At 36.1% G+C, this 12,156-nt stretch overlaps 1 protein-coding gene across 2 annotated transcripts; it reads left to right on the forward strand.

Moving 5' to 3' along the window:
• The first annotated feature begins 6,748 nt into the window (after positions 1 to 6,748).
• LOC119638874 (phosphoinositide 3-kinase regulatory subunit 4) lies at positions 6,749 to 11,789 on the forward strand. 2 transcript variants are annotated; one of them, XM_038035952.1, is made up of 12 exons: positions 7,013 to 7,110; positions 7,177 to 7,363; positions 7,420 to 7,874; positions 7,935 to 8,538; positions 8,599 to 8,797; positions 8,858 to 9,076; positions 9,134 to 9,729; positions 9,795 to 10,197; positions 10,254 to 10,710; positions 10,763 to 11,198; positions 11,255 to 11,430; positions 11,496 to 11,789. In XM_038035952.1, exons 1-12 carry the CDS (start codon positions 7,013 to 7,015, stop codon positions 11,728 to 11,730), a joined length of 4,065 nt encoding a protein of 1,354 aa, XP_037891880.1. In that variant the 3' UTR covers positions 11,731 to 11,789. The 2 variants fall into 2 exon arrangements, with proteins under 2 accessions (XP_037891881.1, XP_037891880.1); XM_038035953.1 differs by lacking the exons at positions 10,763 to 11,198; positions 11,255 to 11,430; positions 11,496 to 11,789 and having other exon boundaries at positions 6,749 to 7,110; positions 10,247 to 10,346.
• The last annotated feature ends 367 nt before the right edge of the window (positions 11,790 to 12,156 follow it).

Below are 12,156 nucleotides of genomic sequence, written 5' to 3' on the forward strand. Positions count from 1 at the left end.
ATAACCGTAACCTACGTTCGCAAACACCGACTGCACTGTCTGCATTGGGATATCGGATCTATACTTCTTTGAAAACACCTTCAAACGAACGTAAGCTTTTTTAAAAACCCTTCAGACTTAGTGTGTTGAAGATGTTAACATCAGACGGTAGACTATAAATTATCATGTCTTCTCGAAACATCAAAAATTTCTTTCGGGTAAGGACGTCTGGTCGCCCATATTCTAGAGTGCTCAAATCATTTCTTAAGTTAATTAAAAAAAGCTTTTTTTAAAAATGTTAAAGTGTTGTTAACCCCTAACGGACATTGGCGTAACGCGCAATAAGACAGTTTTTCATTGTAAATACTAGACTAGTTGGTTTGCCTAGGCAGTGACAGATATCTAATCGATGAATTCGAATAACAGAACATCTTTTTTACATAAAAGCAACATTCTCTTGATTTATAGTCTTTACATTGTGTAACGTCCGCGGTTCCCGTCAGCCTGCTTCTCCGTTGCTCTTCACAAGACAGCAGTATTTCACATAATAAGGGAATTCCGGTAACATTTATTTCTTTTCATAATATTCTCCATATATTATAATTCAAATTAAAAAGAGCAATTATGAAAAGAAAAAGGAAAAGAAAAAGTACAAAGTCCGTCTATATAATATAAGGTGTGTAATCATTCCACTAAATCAGCGAATTCGTTTTAAGAAATTTTTCAATTTTTTAAGCAATTTTTCACTTGATTTTAATTTTTCAGCGAGTTTGTTGCGCACTTGTAAAAATATTTTCGATTCCATAGAAAACCGGTAGCTGGTTTTTCCCCTTTACAAATCTTATAAAAAAAATTACAACATGTTTACGCTTTGTCTTTTTTCGTCTTTTTAAGAAGGAATATGGAATCTCTGTTAAATATATAAAGCAAGATGGACTCTCTATTGCAACATGTTGCTTTTTAAATATAAAAATATTATTTGTTGAGAATAGAGAAAGAGAGAGAGAGAGAGAAGTTTAGAGGTATTCGTCAACATGCCACATTCCAAAAAATGAACATTAAGCAATACAGCAAAATATAATTTATGGGTATATATATATATTCAGAATTATATTTGTCTAATGGGTTTTGCGTAAGCAATTGCTTAGCTTTTATTACGCATACTGACTAAGCCAATTAACGTACATATACTATAATCATAAACGTTTTCGATGCTTTGAAATCCTTGCATCTATTCAAGGTCTTGAATAATGGACATGCAACATGTCGATAAATACGTCTACTGTTCGCTGCACTGATTCTAAGTTGTTGTTGCCTACGTATATCTTATAATATTCATATTGCATTAATGTATTTAGAAATACACACGCACATATGTTGTTGATACAATTTCGTTCAACAAATTCGCAAATCGCAAATTGGTATCATTCGCCCACAGGGCCATTTAAATCAGCCAAGATTCAGACATGGGGACATTGAAAGACGATATCAAGTATTCCACCATTTTTGAATGTTCGTCTTTGCTAAAAAATTATGTATATGGAGCACAGAATGAAACTCTTTTGTTTAATAAGCATTTACTTTTTCATTTAACCAACTTATGGGTAATTTGTGTAAAACGTCACTTGGATAAATATTCAAAAATAGGAATTTGATAAGCGTAATTTATTTATTTATATATTTTTGTAATCACCATGAAATGTATTGCAATGGAATAGTTATAAATATTCTTCTTATGTTATTGCCAATGGTAATGGATGCGCTTATGGTGAATAGCCAGGAACTGACAGATTCTTCGGTCACATTTAAAGATCAATCGCCACAATTTTCTCGTTTACCGGCCTTGCTATCACTTCAGCAAAATCAACCAAAACATCAAAAACTATATTCTCGAAAGCAAGAAGATCAGCATAATAATCAAAATTCGAGGCAGTCACAGAACAAAAAACAGTTAGAAAAACTAAAGCAAAAAGCAATAAATAAAGAGTTGGAAAGTTTAAATGGTCACCTTTACGATCTGTTTAAGAAACGTTTAGACGCAGTAGAAAAGGAGTTAACCTTTCATAAGATTGACAATGAGAAGAAAAAAGCTCTCAGAAATAACCTCAGCATATGTGAAGAGTTACGAGGACTACAGCAACCGCAAAGCCATGCCAATGAAGATAAATCGGCGATGACTTACGATGAGGAAGTTGACAACGGAAAGGACGATAAGCGATCATCAATGAAAGATAGTTTCTCTGAAGAGTATAAAAAACGCGTAGACAAAGTCGAAAATGGATTAAGAAAAGAAGAGAACACCTTAACAGCAGACCGCCTGAGCCGCAGTTTCCTCAATTGGCTCAAAAGTAACTCCCATTTAACGACTGAAAGCGAAACTGCTGAGACAAAGAGGCGGAAAGAGGCCTTTATTGGTGAAATTGCACCAAATCCAGCTCGATTTGACAAAACACTTTACGATTTTACAAACAGCAATACAATCAAAGAGAGTTTGTTCGAAGAGTACAAAAAGCAAATTGATATAATCAATAACGCTCTGCAGGCCTTAGATAAACGAGGTAATCGTTACGATCGTAATGCTGATTCATACGCATGGGAAAATCCATTACCATTACAAAGATGGTTAACGACTAAAAATGATCAACATACGCAACCAGATAATAACCTAATTTGGACAAAAGACCCTAAGCGAGATGTTCAATTCGAAACACAAACAGATTCAGAGGGGAATGAAGAAATGGACGAACGAGATAGTGATTATGATTACCCAGATACTCTCGAACAATTTCATCCATCAAAAATAGCAAAAGTTTATCCAAAACACACAAACATGAAGCACAATTCTGTTTTGGGAAAAGATGTCGAAGATTTAGAAGATTTGGGAGATGCAATTGATGACCGCACAACTGAACCGCTTGTTCAAGAAGACGAAGACGACGATACTGAAGACATCAAATCTTATCGTACCGCTGATGATTTTAACGAGAAACGTCTAATAAATATGGAAAACGGTTTGAATATGAGAATAAAAGATGATGCTGGTCAAGTTGAAACTGAAGATGAAATAGACTATAGACTGGACCCACAGGAAACGCCATCAGAAGCACGGGATGACATGGGTTCGAAAACATATCACGCTCTTCGCAACTTTGACGAGACGAACCCTGTAGACGTAAATACTTGGTTAGAAACCAAAAACGATCCATATAACAGACTGCACAGCCATTCAGCTTCGACACAGAAGAGGCACTTTGGACCAGCACGACGGCGTCTATTGAAGAATGTACGAAAATCGAAAGATACAGTAAATGACGGCGCAATTGCGAGGATAGATCGTACTCCTGAAATCTTTGAGCAAGTACATCCACAAGATTTCAAATCTTGGTTGAAAACTAACAGCATTGAATATACGCAGTTAGACGATGATAATTCCGATTGGATAAAAAACGAAGAGACCAGTACAAATCTTAGACGCATATGTAAATCGTTGGCTCCTACAACAGTAAGTAAAATTGTGGGAGGCCATACAAATTTACCAAATTCAGGTGGAATGCTCGGAGCTACCAACAATTCTCTCTATCCAACAGTTTTAACCAAAGCCCTAGAGATAAGTTTAAATCCATCGAATAACGCCAACTCGGGCAATTTATTGGCTAATGTCGCTAAGAGAATGAATACCACAACGTTGGACTTAGCCGAAAAGATAGCAAATTCCGGTGATGTTAATCAATACGCTCTATCGAATGGTGGACATCTTAACAAAATGGTCGAAAGTTATATGAGCAAAACTGGTAAATATTTATAAAAATTGTCACGTATGCCAAGGCAGGATAGGAAGCAAGTAGGAGTGAGCAAGTAAGAAGTAGGAGAGCAAACTTTAAGATGATGAATTCAATTAGAAACCGTATTAAGGAGCAGGAAGTAATACGTTTACTAATCGTTTTTATATGTTTGCATTGAATTAAAAAGGACCGGCCTTAAGAGCTACTCGTTTCCTTAATTTCTATCACATCACAATTTCACATGAAGGTATACTGAATCTAATTATTCAGATGAATCAAGGAATAGTCTGAAAGAGAGTCCTAGAAAGTCCAATGACCTTGGAAATTATCAAGTCTAAACATTCGGATATGACGCTGTACTATTGGTATATAGGAATAAGATTTTCGTTAATTTTTATATCTAACATCGAGAGTGGTAATCGATATATTGAGTTTGTTCCTATGTGCACTTACCATTTATTATACCAAACACTTCAGCATCATTTTCTTGAATTGTTAAAGTTGATCTGATGTTTGTCCAGGCACTTTTGTCTCCATCCTAAAGATCGCAATACATTGATAAAATCTAGGAAACTGAAGAGCTCTGTCTGGCCGAGAATGAACCCTGTTGAAAATAAATTGGACCTGACTATTTTTGCGTTTACTGTCTGTGAGATGTTCCGAAATGATATACTCTCTTTCATGTCCGCTCTTGCGTAATAGTAACATTTTAACTTATTATCGTTTGTCTCTTATAGCTAGTTATCCCCTACACTCACATTAGTTTTACCCATCATATCCCTATATTTCATATAACTCAGATGTCGAAGTAGTTTAAATGGAATATTTAGTAAAATTATCTGCGTTGCCAACACTTAAGAATTTAGCTTTCATTTACGATGGACGCTCGAACTAAAATTTTCTTTTTGACTTCTCTTTATATACTCATGCGCGCTACGCTTATTTAGTAGTAAGTCCCAAACCTTTTTTAGCCCCGATTTCATTTACCACGTCTGCAGGAGCTCAGAGACTAAGAACCACTAATAACCCCGCATATCGTGCTGCAACAACAAAAACAACAGCACCGGCCATTGCGGTTAAACAGCAAGTAATTAATAATGTTATTACAACAACCGCGGCCTCTCTCATTCAGAGAACTGAAGCGAACATTCATGACAGCAACGCTGCGGCAGCCTTTAGTTATGCCCCCGAAAATAATGAATATTCTTTGGAGAGCAGTTCTCAGAGCGCAGCGAATCTAAGCGCAATTCTCGATCGAGTTCTAACGAAACTGGAAAAGATACAAGAGGACAAATCAAACAGCGAAGATGAAACTGCTCATCCCGATGGTAAATACATTAATTTCATGTAATCAAAGTGGAACTCTTGCTCTATAGATATGTTGTTGCAGGTACTCCTTGTGACTTAGTTGGTTCGTGGAGTTCACAAATTTTAGGCCTTTGCTTTGATATGAATTTAAGTGGTCAAAAGAATCATGATTTGGAAAATAAAAACAAAAATTTAAATATCGACATACAAGAGTGCGTACCGCCAAAAGCGCACAATATAATGGATTTGGACTGGAAATTTGGCGGAAATACTTTAAAGCAAATCGGCGGTCCTTTTTATATGTATGCCGAAAAGAAAATAGAAAATTTGGCAGCCACGTTTCTTGGTAAGAATATGAGCAACATTCTTTATTATTGTAGATGGTTGATTCAAGAGCTTTCGAAAAATTTTATTTTATCAGGGTTTTGTCGCACTTGTGGTGGCATAGATACCATATACGGTTCATGGACTTTTCTGTTGCCCACTAAAGATTGCTCCGATACATCCTTAGCGTTTGATGTAAAACGCGACATAATCAGACGATCTCGGATGGAATCAAAACGGAAAGAGCGTTATAAAAATTTATTATATCGGGGTCAGAGTAGTAGTAGGAGAAATTGACTTTAGTTGGATTTTTCAAATTTAATTAACCATCTAATTTAATCTATTGATATATTTTCGTTCTTTTTTTTGGAATTTGCTTATTTATTTATTGGTTTGCAATAGGACCCATGTATATGTCGCGAAAAATAAAAATACAAAAAAAAGACATTACCCGCAATATGGAAAATTTTAATTATCTGCAAATAGACTACGACGGCACCTACTATCAAATATTTAATTTGCAGACGTAATAAAACTCATGAAAAAACGTATATGAATGAAATTGCGAAAATATGTCGGCAAATTTGTAGTAAAGACTACCCATCATGCTTGAGCACATAAGTAAAAACAATAAATCGGCTTTGTTCAAAAACCCTTAACATTGGTTTGGTTTCGCGTGTAGTCTATGATACAAATGAGCTCTCCGTATGAGTTATTTATCGTAATAGAGACGTGCTTTTTGCATTGTCTGCAACTGTCAATATAAAAATCAATTGCGCGCTTTTATGTACAGCTGCGCATATCGCATGCATTGCTCATTGCAGTAATATTTATTATTATCTCTTTCTTCCAAAAAATCTTTTTCTTGTTTTTTTTCTTTCCAAATTTAAAAAAGAAACCTCTCAGTGATTACAAAGCAAAAGGAAATGATGGAAACCTGTCATACACAGCAACAGTTCAACCAGAATGTTGAAGACATAAATCAAATGGCTGTGAATTAGCAGCGTTACTGCTATTATTAAAAATAGAAACACAAAAAGTCGATGATATTTCATTAATTTGAATTTTGAAAACAGTGATGGAACTTTTTGTCACGCAATAGTGCCGCCTTACAATTATTCTTCGATTATGGAAAACGTACTGCAAACTTTTGAGTTTGTTAGGCAACCCTGTGCAGACACTTTATGATTAAATGTCATGATTCCAAACATCTGTTAGTAGCAAACAATAAAAAAAATTACATTATTTATTAAAATTGCAGAACGAACACAAATAACTCCTTTACTCCTTCAAAAAACAGAAAAAAAAAACAGGTGGAAGTGAGAGCATGTAAAATATTTCAATAATAGCAACCAAATGCAATAAAAAGATAAGGGGGACGAATATCAACAAATAAACTCATTTTGTTGCTAAAGCTCAAACAATCTTGAGTCTCTTTCAATATTGAGGCGGCAAATAACTAGTTTCAAGAAAAAAATTTTTTTGTGTCGACGGAAAAGCATAGTATATATCTAGTTTTGGAAAAATAATATATATATATATATATAAATATATATACATATATATAGTACATAGTAAATTTATGTATGGAGAAACCAGAAAAACATTGAATAGAAAGCATGGGTAATCAATTGGTTGGAATAGCACCATCACAGATCTATCCGGTGGAACACTATTTTTCAGGTCACTTTGGCACGGAGATTATATTTGATTCAAAGTAAAAATTGTGCAACATTTAATAAAATTTGTATAAAATCATTTATGCTTACACTCTCGCTTTCAGTATGGGTAGCACAAGATTTTTTAAAGTGGCTAAAGCTAAATCGGAAGAGGGCTTGATTGTGGTTAAAGTTTTTGTCAAACATGATCCCACATTACCTTTAGAAGATCATAAAGATCGTGTGGAATATATAAAGAAAACATTAACCCTAGCTAATGGAGTAAATTGTTTGCCTTTTCAACGCGTTGAAGTAAGGATGCATTTCGCCGGCTTATAAGTCTTTATTATAGTTCCAATTTTTATTAGCTGACAGATAAGGCGGCTTATATTATGCGCGAATATGTCAAACATAGTCTATATGATCGTGTATCAACAAGACCATTTCTCACAGTCTTAGAAAAGAAGTGGATAACGTTTCAAATATTGTGTGCGTTGAACCAGTGTCACAAGCAGAAAATATGTCATGGTGATATAAAATTAGAAAATATTCTTATCACTTCCTGGAATTGGATACTATTGTCAGATTTTGCCTCTTTCAAACCTACATATCTACCAGAAGATAATCCAGCGGATTATACATATTTCTTTGACACAAGCCGGCGTCGTTCATGCTATATAGCACCAGAGAGATTTGTAAAAACGTTGTCATCAGAAGATATTGATGGCAATGTATCCATGTTTCCAACTGATTCGATAATACGCTTGGGTCCCTACTATTCGGGCAACACAGTGTTACCAGCGATGGATATCTTTTCAGCTGGGTAAGTTTGTAGAAATTTTTTTTATTATTAAATATATGCATAATTTATGAGCTTTTGTAGGTGTGCTCTCTTAGAGTTATGGACTGAGGGCACTGCTCCGTTTGAACTTTCTCAGCTACTTGCGTACCGGCGCGGAGAACGTGAACTGGTTGAAAGGCATTTGCAAGGCATCGAGAATGAAAATTTACGTCAGCTTTTAACTTCGATGATTGATCTAAATTCTGCAAATCGTAAAAGTGCAGAAGATTATTTGGACCAGGAGCGAGGTCGTTTATTTCCCGAATACTTTTATTCATTTTTACAATCGTATTTGCAAATGTTCTCTTCGCTTCAAATTATGTCACCCGATGATAAAATCTTACGTTTACATTCCGATATAAATCATTGTATATTGGTCTTAACAGCAAGTACAGCTACTTCTGATTTAACTCCCGATAATGAAGGCAGTCATCATAGTATAACCAACGAGGAGAAAACTGATTCGGAGACTTGTGTTAATATGCCAGCGGAACAGGACGGTCTAATCTTAATAATTACTGTAGTGACATCTTGTATACGTGGTCTGCAGCATTCAAACACTATGATATGCTCATTGGAGATTTTGCAGAAGCTTTCCAAATATACAACGTCCGAAACTATCTTGGATAGAATTTTACCATACATAGTATGTGGCCTAAGACTTTCTTTTTCATGCTAGTTTTATGCCCTTGCTTTTTATGTACAGTTGCATTTAGCTCAAAATTCCTCAGCCAAAGTGCAAGTTCAAGCCATAGAAACCTTAACTACTTGTCTGAGTATGGTAAAAGAAATACCGCGTAGTGATGCTAACGTATTTCCGGAATATATTTTGCCGGCTATAACTAAACTGGCCAACTGCGAAGAAAGTGCTGTTATTGTAAGGGTAGCATTTGCAAGAAATATCGGTAGAAGATTTAACATAAAAACACAAAGTATTTCTAATATTGCTTCACTTTCAATTTTAGCGAAATTGGCAAAAATTGCGGTATATTTTTTGGAGGAAACTCAACGGAACTCTCCTAACGACATGCCAACTAGACGTTATGAAGCTGAATTGAATGCCTTGCACGAAATAATACGTCTTACAGTGTTAAGTCTCCTAACTGATCCTAAGCCGGTGGTAAAACAAACTCTAATGGAATATAATATATGCGATTTATGCGCTTTCTTTGGCAAGGAGAAAGGTGAATACTATAGCTGTCACAATTACATTTATAACATTTTCTAATGATTATTTTTAGCCAACGATATCATTTTATCACACATTATGACATTTCTTAACGATGAAGATAAAAATTTAAGAGGTTCATTTTACGATAATATCGCTGGTGTAGCTGGTTATGTGGGCTGGCAAGTTTCTGATATTTTAGTTCCTCTGCTTCAGCAGGGTTTCACTGATCGAGAGGAGTTTGTTATCGCGAAAGCTATACGAGCAATAACAATACTTATTGAATTAGGTCATATTAAAAAGCCTACTGTAACAGATATTTTGAAGGAGACCGCTTGCTATTTGTGTCACCCTAACCTGTGGATACGCCATGAGATATGCGGTATGATAACCACTACTGCTCGAACTTTGAGTGCAATAGATGTTCAATGTAAAGTTTTACCGGCTATAATAAATTTTTTAAAGACGCCACTGATTCAAGTAGAAAAACCTGATATACTTTTGGATTGTCTGCAAACGCCCATACCAAGGCAGGTCTACGATAGCGTTTTACGATTTGCAGATGTTCAAAAATTCATAGATGCTCTGGAAGAAAGAGCAAAAATTCGGCAAAATACGCGACAGGGTATGTTGCCACAATATGAGGATATGGGACAAACATTGTGCAACGTAGGTGAAACAAGAAATATATATTAAATTAGAGCTATAAAGTCGATTACGTCGTTCCCTTTTAGCTGTTTCGCCGCTTGACTTCAGAAGGCTTAACGGACCAAGTCGAAATGCAATTATTGGCAATGAAGAGTTTCCTGCTTAAACTAAAATGCAAATCGCAGCAAGAAACTGGAGACCCTTCATCAAGCAACGGACGAATTGTTTTAAATCGAAAGAATATTATTTGCCACGAATACCCTTTAGCTGATAAACTGTCGGGTATTAAATTGTCTTTGGAAGCTCGCATTAACGATGGTAATACCTTGGCATCAACTGCTTCCGATATTGCAACGACTGGAGGTGGTTTATCAGGTAGTCCGTCTTCAGGTGTTCTTGTTTTAGGCACTCAGCCGACAACTATGACGACTATGAGTGCGGCTACTTCCTTAGGAGAGTACACCATGCCGGAAAGAAATTATTGGCAAGGTACGCAAATTCGAATTAAAAAAAAAAATAAAAAATTCAAAATATTTAGTCTGCAGAACGCTCGTCTGAGTGCCGCAAAGATTTAGAGAATTTGAGAGTGAAATTTAAAAGTCGCTACAGTATCTTGGCATTGTCGCAACGCAGTCATCTGGATAAGCAAATCTCTGCTTACCCCCAGGGTTGGCGGTTGACTGGCACAATGGTCGCTCATTTGCACGAACATTCCGAATCAGTTATTAAATTAGCTTCGTTAAAACCATGTGGCTCGCTATTTGCCAGCGGTAGTATAGACGGAACTGTCCGCTTGTGGGACGCTAATAAATTAAGTGGCAGCCAGGCTATTAATAGATCGCGTCAAGCCTATTCTGCCAGTACTCCTATCTACTCGTTGGCGTCTTGTGATAATGGCCAGTGTCTGGCCGTTGGAGGAAAGGATGGAAGTTTAATGCTTTTACGTTTAGATCGTAATTCTTCAAAAATGGCTTTACAGCAGGCAATGCATTTGGATCAAAAGTATGAAAATCTCAAAAAGAAAAAAATTATTTTAATGTTCTACGTTTTCTAGTGCGGATGATGGTCCGGTTGTCGATATGCACTCCTATGAACAACATCCAACGAGTGTTGTAATCTATGCCACATTATATGGCGAAATAGTTGCTTGGGATATACGAATGCAAAATAGCGCGTGGCGTTTGCAAAATGAATTACGTCACGGTGTTATAACAACCATTTGTGCTGATCCGGCTGGATCATGGTTAGCCACCGGTACAAGCGGTGGCAAACATATATGCTGGGATTTAAGGTTCCGATTACCAATAGCCGAAATTAAACATCCAGCTGACTCTTGGATACGTAAGATAGCCTGTCATCCAACTGAACCGTCTTGCTTGATATCAGCTTCTCAATCTAATAATGAAGTGTCCATATGGAATATTGAAACCGGTCATCGGCATAACGTATTGTGGGCGAGTTCAGCACCCGTGCTATCTTATGCCAGCATGGTAGTTAAAATCAAATAAAAAATAAATTATGTTTTTCCTTTGATTTAAATTTTTAGAATGATCCAGCTACTACTTGCGGCGTTCTTAGTGGAGTGGTGGACAACTCTCCTTTCATTATAACAGGTAGTTCAGATCAACGCATACGATTTTGGGATATTGGTCAGCCAAAAAATTCAGCTCTAATAGTGCCATCAGCTAAAGATAATCTAAATGATATTTCATTTACATACGAGTAATAATGATAATGTTTCGCAAACAAATATTTCATTCCCTCCATTCATTTTCCTCAATTTTCAGTTCACGTTTAATCGAAGGTAGTCAGGTTATTAAAGAGCAAATTATCTCAATGAATAATGCGCCAGATATAAACTCGCTAAGACCCGCAACTGAAGAGAATCCTCGCTCGGGACCAGATATGCCGTCGGCTAGCCATCACGACGCTATCACTGACTTGCTGATGTGTAAAACTGATAAAGGACAAATTTATATAGCCTCAGCTGCCCGTGATGGAGTTATAAAACTATGGAAATAGTTTTCATGTATTTTAGAGCTTAAGATAGAAGAAGAAATTGTGAGCGCAGATGATGAGTATTGATATATTGAGTAATTCTGATACAGTGCAATTGGCCAAAGATTGGAAAGGAACAATAAACTTGAAAAAATATATCTGTTTTATTATTCACCGTACTAACCGTACAATAGCTTGGAAAGTTTAGAGCAAATGCTTGGAATTTAGTTCGATACGTGGATGGGCCTTTTCAAACTTTAGCGAGAACGGACCTCAATTTTCAAACTATAATTATTTCGTCTCCTTTTTGTTCATGTACATTTGATTCACAATTTCAATGCTTTGCCATTTATTGACACCAACTCTGTTCTCTCTCTCTCTCTCTCTCTCTCTATTCTTAAACATATCGGCTGACATTGGTAAGACGGGAGAGGCAAACGAAATTAAATC

Source organism: Glossina fuscipes, unplaced genomic scaffold (assembly GCF_014805625.2).
Source record: "Glossina fuscipes isolate IAEA_lab_2018 unplaced genomic scaffold, Yale_Gfus_2 110, whole genome shotgun sequence".
Lineage (NCBI taxonomy): Eukaryota > Metazoa > Arthropoda > Insecta > Diptera > Glossinidae > Glossina > Glossina fuscipes.